General features: G+C 55.7%; 1 protein-coding gene across 1 annotated transcript in view; it reads left to right on the top strand.

Moving 5' to 3' along the window:
• The window catches only part of mrc2 (mannose receptor, C type 2), a 29,038-nt gene that overhangs the window by 10,246 nt on the left and 2,409 nt on the right, over window positions 1-16,383 (top strand). The window contains exons 3-24 of the mRNA XM_028819063.2: window positions 178-351; window positions 1,856-2,020; window positions 2,964-3,077; window positions 4,725-4,868; window positions 7,015-7,203; window positions 7,289-7,443; window positions 7,571-7,675; window positions 8,227-8,342; window positions 9,271-9,419; window positions 9,546-9,763; window positions 11,698-11,840; window positions 11,910-12,006; window positions 12,213-12,345; window positions 12,491-12,523; window positions 13,047-13,213; window positions 13,307-13,374; window positions 14,831-14,931; window positions 15,029-15,174; window positions 15,248-15,362; window positions 15,500-15,663; window positions 15,766-15,874; window positions 16,139-16,380. Of these exons, the coding sequence (XP_028674896.2) occupies window positions 178-351; window positions 1,856-2,020; window positions 2,964-3,077; window positions 4,725-4,868; window positions 7,015-7,203; window positions 7,289-7,443; window positions 7,571-7,675; window positions 8,227-8,342; window positions 9,271-9,419; window positions 9,546-9,763; window positions 11,698-11,840; window positions 11,910-12,006; window positions 12,213-12,345; window positions 12,491-12,523; window positions 13,047-13,213; window positions 13,307-13,374; window positions 14,831-14,931; window positions 15,029-15,174; window positions 15,248-15,362; window positions 15,500-15,663; window positions 15,766-15,874; window positions 16,139-16,380 (3,047 nt within the window). The remainder of the gene's footprint in view (window positions 1-177; window positions 352-1,855; window positions 2,021-2,963; window positions 3,078-4,724; window positions 4,869-7,014; window positions 7,204-7,288; window positions 7,444-7,570; window positions 7,676-8,226; window positions 8,343-9,270; window positions 9,420-9,545; window positions 9,764-11,697; window positions 11,841-11,909; window positions 12,007-12,212; window positions 12,346-12,490; window positions 12,524-13,046; window positions 13,214-13,306; window positions 13,375-14,830; window positions 14,932-15,028; window positions 15,175-15,247; window positions 15,363-15,499; window positions 15,664-15,765; window positions 15,875-16,138; window positions 16,381-16,383) is intronic.

Here is a 16,383-nt window from a genome sequence, read left to right as displayed (position 1 = left end):
GCAAACAGAATTTCCGGCCAGTTGGCAACAAAAGCTGAAAAGTCCAAAGTCTGGCGTCTGCAGAGAGCCCACGTTTAGAGGGTCCACGGCGTAACAAGCTGGGCCAGAAGGCCTCCCACATATCTATGCCTCATTTTCTCATTTTCTCCTTTCATGTTATGTCTCTTTTCTTTTCAGAAATCTACACCATTCAGGGCAACTCCCATGGGAAGCCGTGCACCATCCCCTTCAAGTATGACAACCTGTGGTTTCATGACTGTACCAGCACAGGCCGCGAAGATGGCCATCTGTGGTGTGCCACAACTATGGACTATGGAAAAGATGAGCGGTGGGGCTTCTGTCCCGTTCAGGGTAAGCCTGCATTGTATCTGTGCCATCTGTTTGGGCGTGCGAGTGTTTGAGCTGGCGCCCGTGCCATCAAAACCAGCAGTGAGTGCAGGAGCGCCGCCCGTCTGCAGCAGGTCTCCCTGGACATGTGGATAGGAACTGGCAAGCCAGGTCAGTACAAGTGGGTGAGACCGCGGCTGTAACCAGTAAAGAAAAGGTCGGTGACACTCGGGTGCCACCTTGCTAACCTTAAGAAGTGAATCTGTGAGTGTGACTGATTGTTGATGGCAGACGGACCTTGACGGCACTCTGCTGGTGCTCCTCTCACTCTTGTGAATGGCCTGTGCCCAGTGCTGCAGTGATGGTCTGAGTGCGTCTTCTTGGCACCACAGCAAGTTATTTATCAGGTGAGGCCGTTGGGGGCTTCCATCGCAGTCACAGGTCACCGCCAGATACTAAAAGTCCAGTTTAAGGGTTCCGCTGGCCAGAAGACTTTGGTCCTTCAGTGAATTAGGGTTAGGGTACCATGCGCTTCAGGGCCCACGTTGGGGAGGGCAGCACACAGGAATGTGGCTCATGGACTAAGCGCCACCCCCCCCCCCCCACCTGCTCAGGTACCTTGAGATTCGCTTCCGAGTTTGAGCTCAACGTGAACACCTGGCATTGTCATCAAGCGCCATGTCTAGGATTAGGCCCAGCAGCTCTGCCATATGTAGTGAGCATTTGGCGCAGTAGCAGGGTTACGGTTAGCCGCTCTCTTGTCCACTGGCACAGTCTGGGCAGGAGTGATTACCCTCCAGTGTCGCCGATTCCTCGTTTGATCAGCTAATGTTGGCTCATCTTCAGTCCTTGCGTCAGACTGCCACCTCCATGGCGTATTGTGCCCAGCACAATGGACTGTTTCTCCATCTTAAACGACAATACGCTGGGCCGTTGCCCGTGAGCTGAGAGGCCAGTCCTGCACTTAGTGGTCGTGCAAACTGCTAAATTACAGGATGAGGTGAAAAAGAAATCGCATTTGCTAAAAATGGAAACCACAAAGGGGGTAGAGAGAGGCAACTGCTATGTTGGCGGAGGCGCAGATTCTCGTCTTCTACTCGCATTCCAAATGAAGAGCAGACTTAAGGACTCTCGGTGGCTTTGCTGGCCTGACATCACTGCCAGCGGTGGCTTCTCAGATGGTGACAGGGACAGCTCTGCTCGCTTTGTCAGCTGCTGTCCGTAAGATGAGCAGCAACTCAACTTGGCACGGCCTTTGTGATTTGGTTTCTTTGTCCCCCCAGGAGACTGTGAGCCCCTAAAAGCTCCAATATGGGGCACGGGCACCAGGGGCTATCGGCTTTTAATAAAGTGTGCCAAGCGAGGAGGCTGAGGCAATGAAAGGGTTATTAGCAACGCGGCCAGTGCGTTTGCAGCCCGTTGTCTTGTGCCAGGCTATTCCTGAGAACTGCGAAGCTCAGGTGGCACAGGCTAAGGCACCGAAGATGGCGTCCTCTTCACCGTTTGCTTTCCTGTATTTTGTTTTTAGGTTCTGGCTGTGAGGCCTTCTGGGACAAAGACCTGGTGACGGGCAGCTGCTACCAGTTTAACTTCCAATCGACGCTGTCGTGGAGTGAAGCCCGGGTGAGCTGCCAACAGCAAGGGGCCGAGCTGCTGAGTATCAATGAGATCCACGAGCAGACGTACATCAACGGTGGGTGGCATCTTGCATGTGACTACTTGGGCTGGGGGCATCAGGTCTGTAGAGTCACCCCCATGAAGATGAAGCTCACTCGCTGAGACCAAACTGCCAAGGCTAGAATTGCATTTGGCCTGCAGACTGCGGGTGGTGAAAGGCGCTATATAAAGAGGAGCCCCTGCGGTGCAGTGCATTCTGGGTCTTAACGAGCTGTCAGGGTTTCTGAACCCTTTATGAGGTGAGACGATGGCAAAGGGAATCTTCCAGAATGTCTGAGAGCTGGCAGCGGGTCCTGGCAGCTGAATGCTTGCCCGCCTGCCATCTTTGTCAAATCCCCATTCCCGTCCCTGGGAGATTCGCTTCTTTGGGATTTGCACAATACAGTGAAGACCTTGGCGGGGCAGCCTGAAACATGCCTGGCGCAGCCAAAAGGTGGGGGCAAAGGTTGCAGCAAGTAGGAGTGGGGGGTTTCAGTGGCACGGATAGCCTGGCGAGGCTCAGCAGTGTGAAGGACATGGCATTTTACTGTGCCTTTTGTTGTTGCCCGTGCCCTCGCCACCATATGCCCTCTTGAGCTCTGAAGAGAAGATGAGGGGCTCTGCAGGGAGGCTGATGGGTAGCCATGTGGATGAGCCTCGCGCCCGGTCAGCGCTTCTCTGCTCCTCTTGTTCGGTTTGTGGCTTTACCTGAGGGGAATGCGCTCACAACTGGTGCCCCTTTACCTCCGGCTGGCATGCGCTGACCACGAGATTCCTTGTGGCTTCAGAAGTGACCTGGCAATTCTGTGAGACTGGTGCCCGTCGGTGCTGTGCTTCTTCTCCTTTTCAGCGGCGTGCAGGGCAGGGAAGCGGCACAGACGTGCTTCTTGTACGATGCGGTTCAAGGTGTGAGAAAGGAAGTGTGGTGGCATTAGCGCCAGCCTAACTGCCATCTGTCTTTTGTGTCTGCTTGCTTGCAGGTTTGCTGACCGGCTACAGTTCCTCCCTATGGATCGGTCTCAATGATCTGGACATCAATGGAGGCTGGCAGTGGTCAGACAGCTCGCCGCTGAAATACCTCAACTGGGAGGCAGGTGTGTGGGGGGGCTTGTTCAATGGGACAGCGGGGGGGGGGGGTGTGGGGGGGGCTGGCATGGCATCTGGGACAATTTACAGCCAACTGAAGGGAAAATCTCCGTGGCTGAATAAGGAAGTGGCAGAAGGGAGAAGCTGGCCAGACGACTGGTGCAAGTCCAGTAAGACCAGTGCCACCCATACGCTGCAGGAGAGCACGAGGAGGTGATGCGTGCCATCTCCCAAGCGTCATCTCTGTGAAGCCTTCGCCACGACTGCAGGGGGTGGATGGTAACGGAGCTTTCTGAGCTTTAGCTGAAGTGGGGGTCCCTCAGAGGCGGGCGTTTTAAATGAATCCAGTGGTCTGCATGACGATGTCGGGAGGAAGCAGCCCAGTTTGACGAAGACTCCAAGCTGTGGGAGTTGAGTGGAAAGTCGAGGAAATCGTCACAGGTGGAGTTCAACATATCAGATGGCGAGTGAGAATATCAGACTCCACTACCCCATGGGGGATGTGCCCCCTAATGACAAAAACGAGCAGGTCAAGTGCCCTCCGCGCCAGCAGTGGGCAGGATGTTAGTTTATATAGCGCCCTGCTGTGCTGTGTGGGCCAGGCTGTTGTGGCATTTTCCATCGGGGTACACTGAGGAATGTGCTAACTGAGAACAATGAAACTCGTAGGCATTGTCACCTACTGCCAGCCAGCTAAACGTGTGTCTGCTGCACTGACAAACTGATGACAGGATGACAGAAGCAGCAGAGCAGACCACCGGCCAGCAGTCAGAGAAAAGTCCCACATCCTCAATAGAAAGAACGCGGCGCCCTTTGAAGCCCACCGTGGCCCACCCTGAGCAGGACGGTGACGATATGCCAAGGCGTCTGTTATAGCAGGGCTACCTGGCGCTGCCCGTGGTGGGAAAAAAAGCAAATTTCAGCGACTAAACCATCGGAGTGAGACAACTTCACATACGTGTGTCCTGGGGACAGTCCCCTAATGGCACAGGGGCCATCGCTACAGAAAATGACATTCCGAGTGACACGCAGCCTGGGGTCTTCCCCTGTGAAAATGGGGAGCCGTCCAGGGGGGGTCAAGCGCACGTCCCTGGTCTGGTGGTAGAGACGGCTAAGACCCCTCCAGCCCAGGTCCGGAGGCCCAAGTGGCTCTTTGAGAGATGGACTCGAGGTCACGACGTCAGCTTCGGGAATTCATTGCTGGCTTTCCAAAGATGGACTGAGAACCCTTAAAACTCTGAATATTGTCGGCTTGTGAACGGAGCATCGGGCTAATGTCGTATTGTGAGGACCAAGCCAGGGGAGTCCTGGGACGAGTGACCCGACTGACCACCGGGGACGGTGGGGCTGTGAACGTCTTCTCGGTTTACGTGGGCAGAGATTTACAAATGGCATGAGGAGAAGGTCCGCATGGCACCACCCGGCGGCTCCTTCAGCCACCACCTTACTTAAAGGAGCCGAACCAAAGTGAAGAAGATGCCGGCCGCAGGTACGCTTGACCCCCCCCCATTAAATAAAGACCCCGTGCAGTGGAGCAGAATGTGACTCGCAGCCAGCAAGCTGGGGTGGGCTGACACGAGAAAGCAGGATGGCAAAGAGAGTGGCACAAAGTGAAACGCGCCGACTTGTAACACTTCCTCTGCTTTTCTTTTCAGACCAACCTGACAACACAGAGGAGGAGAACTGCGCCATCATCAGAACCGAGTCTTCTGGGCGATGGCAGAACAAAGACTGTGGCATTGCTCTGCCCTACGTCTGTAAGAAGAAGCCCAATGCCACCCTGGATCCATTTCACACTGGTGAGAAGCCTTCACGTGGCCCTGCCGTTGTGCTTAGTAATTCATGACCAGTCCAGCCCGAGGGCCCAAGTCTGGAGAAACTGGCGATGTCCCGCAGTTGCTGTGTCCTCCGTTTCCCGAATGTGTGTAATCTAACAAAGTCCTAAACCGGTGGAGGTAAGAGACCACATGTTGGGCCCCCCACCTACCGGCATTTACAGCTGTGAGCGGACTTGAAGGGGAGGAGCAGCAAAGGGTCCGAGCGCATTTCCAGACTCCCACCTCGCACCCGCGTCACTCTCACCGTCCTCACTTCACTCCACAGACTGGCATCCCCCGTGTCTGCCATCCAACAGGACACTCGGCAGCCCTAATGGCTGACCTGTTTGCCTTAGAGACGCGCTGCCCTCGTGCTGCCGGGCCACAGATCCTTCTGGTGAGTGCCAGGGTGTTCGGTGGACCGACAGGGCAGCGTAACGCATCCCATTGGCTGTTTAGCCACTGACACTGGGAGACTCCCACCCCCCCAGAGCAGCATGGCTTCCATCTCCTGTTCTCCTTCAGGCCTCCATGATAACCCAGCAGTGTGTCACATGTGTTGAGGTGACCGATCATCTTCCACGTGAATGAAAGTGATGAAGGATGTGTGCAGTTAGACATGGAGATGAGGTAGAGATGCCAGCTGAGGAAAAGTGCAGAGGCTGTAGAGAAGATGAAGGTGGAAGGTGACGGGCACTCTGGGGAAGCAAATAAAAACCTTAGACAAGCAGCTGGGGGGCACAAGAAGCCAAGAGGTGGGAGTCTGGTAGGCAGTCGCAGAACGAGGAACGAAAGTTCAACGTGGAATGTGGGCAAAGATCGGATAGAAGTGTCTTCATAGCAGCGGGCAGAAGGAAGGCCGTGTAGGGAAACAGTTAGTATTGGGCAACATCCGACATCGATGTCCAGTTTTAAATCAGTCAGAAATCTCTTCAGTTTCTCAATTTGGGAAACGCCAGGAAGCAGAGGCTGGCGGTGACGTGGCATCCCATCCAGGGTTGTGCTCTCTGCCCTCCTGTGATTCCACTTGGATGAAGAACGTTATCAAATGGATGGACTGAGGCTGCCATCGGCTCCCTGACAGCACCCAAGGAGAAGCGCCCGCGAGTTGGACCAAGCGTTAGCGGGCATCGCCACAGCCTCACTTGCACTCTGCTCCTCTTGGCCTTTGGTTTGCCAGGCCTCTCGTTGTCCTCTCAGCCGCACCCCAGTTGCCCCCCGCCCAGGCCACATTAGATTAGGGAAGGACAGACGCTGTTGTTGGACTACGACAGGGCGATCCTTCGGTGGGACAGTTGGCCTTTTCAGAATGGTGGGTCTCATGGGGTGGGGGGGGGGGGCTTTTGATTGTGCCGCATTGAGTAAGTTTGGATGTGCGGCCCTCTGTCTCGTCATACAGCGCAGTGCGGACCCTCAAGCTGTCAGCTCGGCGTCGTCTCCATTTTACCCTCCGTTGACAGGAAATTGCAGCGTGAGACTGGCTTGGGGACAATGAACCCCAAATGGTTAAAGCCATCAGACATGGCTGATGACGGTGACGCTAAGTAAACTGAGCAGCAGCGCTTGAGAAACTGAGATAGGTGGGGGGGGTTGGGGGGGGGGAACAGAGCTGCAAATACAAGAAGGACAAGAGAAAGCTGGAGAAGGCCAGTTTGGTGTTTTGGGAAGTGACACTAGAAGACAAGCCATAAAGTGGCTGCCACATTTCCGGTGACACAGCATTGGTGTTTGATCTCTGCCTTGTCACAGATGGGGGGTGTAGGGGGAGTGCAGCTGAGATCATAGCTAAGGGGGGGGGGGGGGGGGGGGGGGGGTTGGCTTGTACCCTTGTTAGGCCTGGCAGGTCTGCCTTCATTGAGCTCGAGGGTCTCCACCCTGCTGCGTGTTTAGGGCACCAAGAGTGGCACCACTGGTGAATGTGAACAATGGCGTCAAGTCTGCTCCCAGAAGAGAATCAGAGGAGAGTGGCACTCGTGCCAGGTGGTCTCGCTGATCTCGGACTTATTTTGCTTCAAGTGTTGGAGACGGTTAGTAATGCAGCAAGTGGTCCGAAGGAGTTCGGGGGCTAATGGCCTGCCGGACCACCCTTGTGGGGACTGATGTGCTTTGACCTTCCATTCTCCTGCAGACTCCTGGGCCGACCAGAAGACCGAGTGCGATGGGGCCTGGCAGCAGTTTCAGTCGAGCTGCTACTACCTTAATACACAGAAGTTGAGCTGGCAGGATGCCAGAAAGAATTGCTTGACCATGGCATCGGACCTGGTGAGCATCCACACCCTGCCAGAGCTCGAGTTCATCATCAAGAACATGAAGCAAGGTGAGCGTGAAGTGTTGGCGTGTTGCTTGTGCTCGCTGAGCCTCTCCTTCTGGGTCAGTAACCTGGACCCCCGTGTTTTCTTTAGGTGCGGACGAGCTGTGGGTTGGGCTGAGTGACGCCAAGCAGCAGATGAACTTTGAGTGGTCCGACCACACACCGGTGCTTTTCACTTACTGGCACCCGTTTGAGCCCAACAACTTCCGTAATAATCAGGAGGACTGCGTCACCATGTGGGGGCCGGTGAGTGTCACACACGTCCGACGCTGGCCGTGCGTGTGCTTGTTTCGAAGGGGTCCTTGCATTCCGACTTGTCTTTCAGTTCCGTTCCGAGTTTTATTCTCAAGAAGTCCCCTCTTGTTCTTCCCAGGAAGGTCGTTGGAATGACAGTCCCTGTAACATGAGCCTGCCATCGATTTGTAAGAAAAGCGGCCGGCAGAGCGACAAGGGAGAGGAAGAGCACGGGTGCAAGAAGGTAACCCTGAGGTCTCGACGGAGTCCCCTTTGGAGTGTCCCTGCCTGCCATTTGGTCCACGAGCTGACATTCTGGGCCTTGAATTACAGGGGGCACCGTTTCCCTTCTTGAGCCCCCCACTTTCTCTTCTCGTGCTTTTGAAATGCGGAAGTGCGCTGAGGTGGAAGCACATTCCACTTTCATTGACTCCATATGTGGAGCTACTGGGAGTTGAAGCAGAGCACAGCACGTGTCCCTTTGGTGGCCGCTGACCCGGTGCACACACTCGCTCACTTCTTGTGCCATCTGCAGAAAGACTTGATTGGGACACGCTGCGAGGATGCCACCTGCCCTGCCCGGGTCTCCTACGGTGGCACCTTGTGCTGGTTTGCCAGGCTTGTGTTTCAGCTTGAGGATGAGTGGCGCCATTCAAAGGCCGACTGCCCGGTGGTTTGTGTACATCGAACGACACCAAATGCCAGCGTCGCTTTGGACCTGCATGTTGTTGGGCCGGGGGGCATTTCTCGGCAGACCTCCGGTGCCCTCACTTCTTCTTCTTCTTGTGTCTGCAGGGCTGGAAGTGGCACAGTCCATCCTGCTACCAGCTGGGTGAAGAGCTGCTTACCTTCGCGGAAGCCAGCAAGGTGTGCAGTGGACAGGCGGCGGGACTTGTCACCGTCACTAACAGGTACAGACTGCACATCAGTCACTTCACTTTGCACTCCAAGGTCTCATCTTGTATCCGACAAACCTTTGGTTTTCCAGCGGCATTTGGAAACTGGAAAGTGTACAGAAAACAAGAACAAACCAGTCGGGGGGCACCATTTCTTAGGGGACACCTGGCGAAGCTCAAGCAAACAGGAACCCAGCAGACTAAGCCGCCACAGATGAAGTGTTGTGCCTCGGGTCTGACAGTTCAAGGCCAGGCTTGGGCTATCGTTGGCATTTTGAGCACAGCGGTGGCAGGGGGTCTCCAAAAACTGAAAGAGTGTGGCACTAGGGGGCTGCGCCTTTGATTAGTGTTGAGCAACATCAGAACATATTGGGAGTCGTTGGACTGCATGTGTGGTCACTGCATGACTTGGGGAGTGGCTGTGGGCATCGTGCCATTCAGACAGACCACCGTGATCTGAAATAAGTGAAAGACAAGAGCAGGGCAAAGATGGCAGGAGAAAGGCCGGGCAGCTCTTTATTGTGCTTGACGCTCCAGTGCCACCATGTCAGTCAGTTGTGTGTTTGTAGTTTTAGAATGGTAAGAGGGAGGGGCGGGCTGGCATGGTCAGGTAACTCGCGGCAGTTAAATGTCAGAAGCCTATGCCTGGCGAGGTTGGGTGGTCCGCAGCAGGTATTCGCAGCCTGCTGTGTTTGAGTGACGTAGTAAGAAGACCGGGAGCCCCCCGGTTCACATCGAGAGAGGGTGGGATTGTCATTCCACGCTGGGCACAGATGGACTTTTCCGCCGTAGAGGGACGGGTCAGGTGGTCTGAAACAGAAAAGCTGCATTTTGTTTCTGTCCTTGTACTGCACATTGAAAACTGGAAGGGGGGAAATGCAGAAGGAAGCAAGCAGCTAAATGCCCTATGCCCCCCGGTGCTGACCACACGTCTCTTTGCCAGGTTCGAACAAGCCTTTGTCAGCAGCCTTCTGTATGGCCGCTCGGGAGACTACATCTGGACGGCTCTCCAGGACCAAAACAGGACGGGGACGTTTCGGTGGCTCGGTGGCGTTGAGGTCACCTACACCAACTGGAACAGAGAGCAGCCAGGTACGCCTCGCCCAGTCGAGATGGCTTTTCTCCCACAGGGTAGCGGAACTGCTGCATTATGAAGAAGGCAACTGTCGTGTCTGCGTACCTGAAGGAAGTGACCCCAAAAGTCTTTGTCTCCCTCAGGCTATCGCAAGGGAGGCTGCGTTGTCATGGCGACGGGCAGCTCCACGGGGCTCTGGGAGGTGAAGGACTGCGACACCACCAAGGCCAAATACGTCTGCAGACAGACCCTGGGGTCCGCCACGAGCCCCGCTCTCCCAGTGCCAGCTCCCACTCCCAGTGTGTCGGGCTCCTGCCCCCAGGGATGGGGCAGCTCTGGCACGCTGCACCACTGCTACAAGGTACGTGTGGACCCGGGTGGTCTCCCTTGGCTTGCGTGTGCCCCCCGTGCTGATGCTGTGTGGGGGTCTTCCTCTCTGCTTTGTCATGTCCCTGGCTGCCAGGTCATAACGAGGGGCAGTTTATTTGTGCCTGTGAGACTCTGTGATTCGGGGTTAGAGTTAGAGTGAGGGTCAGTGTGCCCAGTCTGTGGTGGGCTTACTGGCGATGCAAAGCCGCTGGCCCACCCTCATAGCCTCATGCCACTTGTGGCGCTTTGTTCGCTGTTGTTGTGCACAAATGTGTGCCAATGCAGACCCACTTGGCGTCTTGGAAGAGGAAAGAGCTGATTTTTTTTTTCATGCTGATGGGTGGTCTTTGTCCAATGTTCCCAAGAATGAACTGAAATGCTGCCTTATGATTGGATTCATAACTGCTGTTTTCAGAGCCCCCCGATTTGTTTCTCTGTCAAAAACCATCGGGTTATGCTGAGGGGCAGCGGACCCCGGGCAGTGATCTGTGCCTACGACACCAGACCCTTGGACTGTTAAGAGGGTCTTCATGTTAGTAAAGATGAGGTGTAGGCTGGAAAAAGGCTAACAGCTCGAGTATTTAGACGACCCTCGGGGTATGCGTCAGGACCCCCGAGGTCACATGGGTTAATGGAGAGTCCCCAGCTCTGTCCCCTCTTGTGTTATTAATGTGCAGCCAGACTCGCCACTCTTTCTTTATAACGTCTCCCACCTTCCCTTCTCCCTTTCAATAACGTACCATTGATCATCTTCGTGAATATTGGCATCCATGTCACCTGATGAATGCTGATGTGGACTTTCGGGGCACACGGACTTGTTTGGAGTTAGGGTTAGGGTTCCTCATTCGTGCTCTGCTCGTCTTCTTATGGCTGCCATGCTGTGCTCTTCATTGTGTTGTCCTTTCCAGTTCATGGTGGGTGAGCTGCTCCTTCATCAGTTTGGTTAAAGCAACGACATTTATTGGCCGTCTGTCCACACTGTAGAGCCAATCGGGCGTCACGGTACTTAAAAGCTTCTGATCCAAGCCAATCCCAAAGAGCCAATGGGGCACAGAATGCCCTCACGCCTGCCACCCAGGACCATGTGTTAAGGTGACGCTTGCCAGCTGGGCAGCCTGGTCTGAGGCGCTTTGCCCAACCCTGTCGTGAAGTCCAAGGGGGAGACATGATTGCTTCTCCCTAATGTCGCCCTAATATTCCTTTTGCTGAGTTACAGACGTATGAAATATTTTATCACGTTGTACGCAAACATTTCACACCACAACATCGGCGTCCTGAGGACAGGAGTGGCCATGGCGGTGGCTGACGTCGCTCAGTGCGTTGTGGTCCCCCTCTCCCTGTTTTTAATCCGCTGTTATTTCAGAGGGGCTTTTCTCGTTGTTCCTTTCACTTGTAACTGGTACTGAAGCAGCGGTGGGCTGGTGCCCCTTGACCCCTCTTTGTATTTATGTCACGGTAACTGATGAACCATCGCCGTTGTCCTCACTAACGCCGTTTGCTTGTCTTGCTTGCTTGATGGACCTGCAGCCCGAAGTCACTGTGTGGCTCACTAGTGGGTGGGCGTGCAGACCCCTTAACCGAAGGAGCGTTTGAGATTCTCGTGAGCGGCTGACGTGCTCGATAAAGAGACGCGCGTCTCCCTTGCACCTCGAGGACTTGTCACATCCTATCATTCAGCCCATTTAGGGTCCACGGCGCTGAAACAATTCCGTGATTCTGGCATCCACGTGGATAGAACCGAGGCCTAGAAGAAGGGGCCTACGGCAGCCATCTTTAAAGGACGGAGTATGGGGTCTTCTGTCGCTGATCGGTATCACATGAACCTGTGCTCCCGCGGGGCTATGCGAGGCCGATAGTCGTGGGGGTCCGGAGCAGCGATTTCGGCGAGTCGACTTCTGACGAGCGAATGCGGCTTGTGCTCTGCAGGTCTTCCACTACCAGCAAGTCCAAGGCAAACTCAGCTGGCTGCAGGCCCACCTCTTCTGCCGGGAGCGCGGTGCCGAGCTACTGAGCATCGCCAACTTCGAGGAGGAGCAGTTTGTCTCCCAGCTGCTGCACGACCTCTTTGGGTGAGTCTCGCCAGGCTGGGCGATTGAAAGGCTAGGCGCCCATCCTGAGCTTCTTCTGTTCCAACTCAGGTCGTCGGAGGACCACGAGCAGCACTGGTTCTGGATTGGCTTGAATCGCCGGAATCCTCTGGACAACGGGAGCTGGAAATGGAGTGATGGCTTAGGGGTGAGTGGCCTTTCTGAAGGGTTTGGGGTCAGGAGGACCGCTGGCCGTGTGAGAGACGCTCTCTGAACTTGTTGTTTTCTTGCAGCTCTCGCTTGTCGGTTCACCTTAGTAAGTCTCGAGCGCCCCTCGCGGTGTGTGTGTGTGTGTCCTGGTGGCTCCCTGTCTCCACAGACGCTCGGTGACCCATCCTCCTTTGTTTTCCACAGTTTGCCTACCACAACTTTGGGCGCCACTATGAATACGACATCCGCCAGTGTGCTGTGACAGACCTGGGCACCATGCAGTGGCTGCCAATGCAGTGCGAGTCGGAGTTGGACTGGATCTGCAAAATTCCAAAAGGTAGCGCAGCTTTCAGCAGGAAGGACGGGTGAAGGCCACCCCCCTGCACAGGCCGCCTTCATCCCAGGGTGGCGAGCGTGGAAATGGGCAGCAATGGGAATGCTGACTTAGGTGACATCTTGCTGTCATCTGCTTGTCTTTGCAGGAAGCATCGTGAAAGAGCCAGAAGTGACAGAAGGTACGTGTGTCTGATCGACTTGTCACCGCACCTCCGCTCGACTGCATGAATGCGATCACAAGGACAAGATGACATTTATCGGACTTTTCATGGGAAGGTGTTCTGTAGAAAAGCCGCAACTTGAGGCCTTCAGTCCACAGTGACGCCTTGGCAGCCCACACGCCAGTGGCTGTTGGTGACGTGACGCGTTTCGTAAGAGTCGCTCACGCCATACGCTCTCAGCGCAGCACCACAGCGGGATGCTTCAAGGTCTTCACGGACTTGTGGCCCTTAGGCCCCCGCTTTTGTGTCGTTGAGGTGAACTTGTGCTGCATCAGCTCAAGATTGTCGGGACGTCAGGCGGTCCTCTTATGGTGGCGGCAGTTTTTAGTAACCACCTTCAGACAGTTGCAGGAGCGCGGCCCACCACACAGCTCTACTTTTAGACCGATCCCGTAGCTTTTATCCCAATGGGGACTCCGTGTGTCACCCGTCGTGTCCTTGTGGTCGTAGGACTTTGCAGCTTCTGCTTTTCCCTCCTCAGACCCAAAGCTCAAGGAGTGGGTGACATTCCAGGACGCCGAGTACAAATTCTTCGACCATCACGCCACGTGGCTGCAGGCGCAGCGCATCTGTACCTGGTTTGGTGCGAGACTGGCATCCATCCACTCGCAGCAGGAGCTCAGCTTCTTAGGGCAGACCATCCAGAAGGTGAGGACTTGGTGTGACCGGGGCATGGAGGAGCTCCTGGCCGCTCCTCTCCTCTCCACTTCTCTTATTTGTCAGACACTTTTCCTCCCACAGCTCTTCCGAACGCAGGACCAGCACTGGTGGATTGGACTTCACACGTATCAGAATGACGGCCGCTTCAGGTAACCCTCCGAGTTACAAAGATGTCCTCCCTTCACCCGTCAGCGGCACCCTGCTCTGCTTTGCCATTTGCCCTCGGTGAGGAGTGAAGTTGGCAGAAAGCTCAGAAGTGCCGCTGATCAAGTGCAGTTGACGTTTATTACAGCAGGGGGCAGTGAGAGTCTGAGAGCACAACTGGTGGGCAGGGGGCACACTGTAGTTTGGGGTCCTGGTGCCAGCTGGTATTTGCTGGGATTTGGGGTTGGCGGTCTGGGAAGGGGGCTCTTTGGAATGATGAGGGTGGGCGACTGCTGAGAAAGTCTCAGTCCAGGCTGATATGAAGCCCACCGAGGAAGAGCAGCAGTGTAAGAGTTAGTTAATTAAAGAATACCCTAACCCATTACAGTGAAGGGTGGCATCGTGTGCCCCATCACCTGAGGCTGTTCTTTGATTTCGTCGCCCCCTTTGCCCCTCACTGACCTGGCATCGCCCGTCACTCTTTTTGACTTCTGAGTTTGCTCCTCTGGGTTCTTCTTTTTTTGGCTCAGATTGATGTTCAGAAGTTTGAGGGGCTTTGTGGCAAGCGTGCAGCTCCCGTCAAACACACGGGCTCTCCTGGGGTCTCAGGGTCCCGTGTGTCATGAGCAGTCACGTGAGACAATGACAAGTGACAGTCGGGGACCACCTCGGTCACCTCACGCTTGGGGGAGTGTGGGGACTAATGGTGTAGGCACTGGAGCGTATGCTGAGAGCGCATTGCTGTGCCCACCACATGCCGAAGCACCTGGATTGGGACCCCCCGGGTGACCCCTCGGCACCACACCAAGTACTCGAGAGGTGGTAGGGGTGCAGTAAGTGGTAAGCCTGAGACCCTCAGCTGTCCCATTTCGCGTCACGCGTGTCTTTCTGTGGGTACCTTGGAATTGTGACCCAAATGTAAAATGTGTGACATGAGTTTGGAGCTCACAGAGGACCCCCACATATTGCTGCCAATGGGGTGCACTGTGAAGAGGGATGCGGTGCCAAGTGTGGTGCTTCATCGTCACCGCTGACTCTCCAAAGTCCCAACGACCAGCGGATCTGTAAGATGGCACCAGTGCTTGTGGTCAACCAATCAGCACAATCCCTTGCCCAGGCCCCACCCACAACAGAGAAACGTACACACCCTGGGGGCAGAGTTACAAAAAGTACCAGGAAGTGCCAATGGGCCGAGCCCCAGTGGTGCCACATGATTTGGGAGTGTGGTGTGCGAACTCCGTAACGGGGGTCCTCACCTGCTGGCTAAGATGCCCCTTCAGTTGCCCAGCAGGTTATTTCACTCCCAGGGGCCTGTAAGGGCACGGGGCTTAGTACAGAAAGGCGCTATATAAAGGCAGGTTTGCTGGGTTCTTCAAACGAGCAGCTCACGTGCGTCTGTCCATGTCTGATGTGCGCCTGCCGGGGTCCTTCTGCCCTTCATTCGCTCTCCGCTTCTTTCAGGTGGTCTGACCGCTCCGTCTTGAACTTCGTGTCCTGGGCCTCTGGGAAGCCACAGCCTCCTGGAAGGGAGAAGAGATGCGTCTACTTGACTGCCAGCAGGGGTAAGCGTGCGCTGGCCTCCCCGTGCCCACCCAAGTGACCCCGAGCGTATCAAAGCCACCACGTTTGGGTCACGCCTCGCGTGTTTCTTGTTTGCAGAGGACTGGGGGGATCAGAAGTGTACGACGGACCTGCCGTACGTCTGCAAGCGCAGCAACAGCACCAGCGCCATCCCCGTCCTGCCACGGCCGGCCTCTCCGACCCCCGGCGGGTGTCCACTGGGCTGGTCGCCGTTCCTCAGTAAGGTGCGTAATGCGTTGGTGGCGCTGCCCACCCCTCGCCTTCGGGCCCCCATGTAACGTCCCGCTGTCTCTGCAGTGCTTCAGACTCCACGGCCAGACTCCGCAAGAGAGGGGCACGTGGCTGACCGGCCTGGCCACTTGTGAGAAACAGGGAGGAATCCTGGCGACCATCTCCAACCATCTGGAGCAAGGTGGGCTCCTCCGCGTGCCCGCCGCCTTACCTGGCATGGAGTTGCTGGGATGGCAAATAGGGTCAGGACGAGTTGGCCCAAGCCTGGCTGCCGAGAGGACGGCCATCTTAGCTGTTGTGCTTTCTGCTCCTCCACAGCCTTCATCACTACACTCCTCCCCAATGTCACCTTTGACTTCTGGATTGGCCTGAGGGACATCAACAATGAATTCCAGTGGTTGGACAAGGAGCCTTTGACGTACGTGAACTGGGCGCCGGCTGAGCCATCGGCATATCGCACAGCTCCCGATGTCCCTGGACCGGTAAGTGACTTTCAGAGACCCCCTGAGTGGCGTGGGGCTTGGTGGGCACGATGCGTTATGGTCATCGGCCCTCATCAACCCTCTCGTTCGCTCTTTTTGAAGACGACGTGCACTGTGCTCCGCCACGGAGACCCCATCCAGCACACGGGATTCTGGGATGACAGGAGCTGTCAGGACGAGAAGCACGGCTTCATCTGTCAGAGGAAGAAAGGTGAGCCGAGGAGCCCCTCCGAGTCGCATCTGCAGGGGTCCACAGGGGTGCCAAGCAAAGAGCTCAGCAATTGGGTACCAAGACGGGAGGTGGAATAACGCCCCTTGAGGTTGACCACCCTTCTATTGAAGTCGGGCAGGAGGGCCCCGTGGAAAATATGGCGGGCAGTCCTGCACTTTGGGATGCTGGCACGCAGCAGCGGGCATCGCAGAGGCACCTACATGGGTGGCCATCTATTTACTCTGCTTGCTCTCTTCTTCCCAGACGTCTCCCTGCCCAGCCCTGTGAACACCTGCTGCCCGCCTGACCTCGCCTCTCCGCTGCGTTTCCAAAATCAGACCTACTGGGTCATCCAGAAGCCGCTGAGCTGGGAGGAGGCAGTGCTGCTCTGCGAGAGTCGCAATGGGAGCCTGGCAAGCGTGAGGGACCCCTACCAGCAGGCGTATCTCAGCCAGCTTGTGAACGTCCTGGACGTGCAGCTCTGGGTGGCACTGTACAGCGATGGGGTA

Source organism: Erpetoichthys calabaricus, chromosome 14 (genome assembly GCF_900747795.2).
Source record: "Erpetoichthys calabaricus chromosome 14, fErpCal1.3, whole genome shotgun sequence".
NCBI lineage: Eukaryota > Metazoa > Chordata > Cladistia > Polypteriformes > Polypteridae > Erpetoichthys > Erpetoichthys calabaricus.
This window is presented reverse-complemented; position numbering and strand designations above follow the sequence as displayed.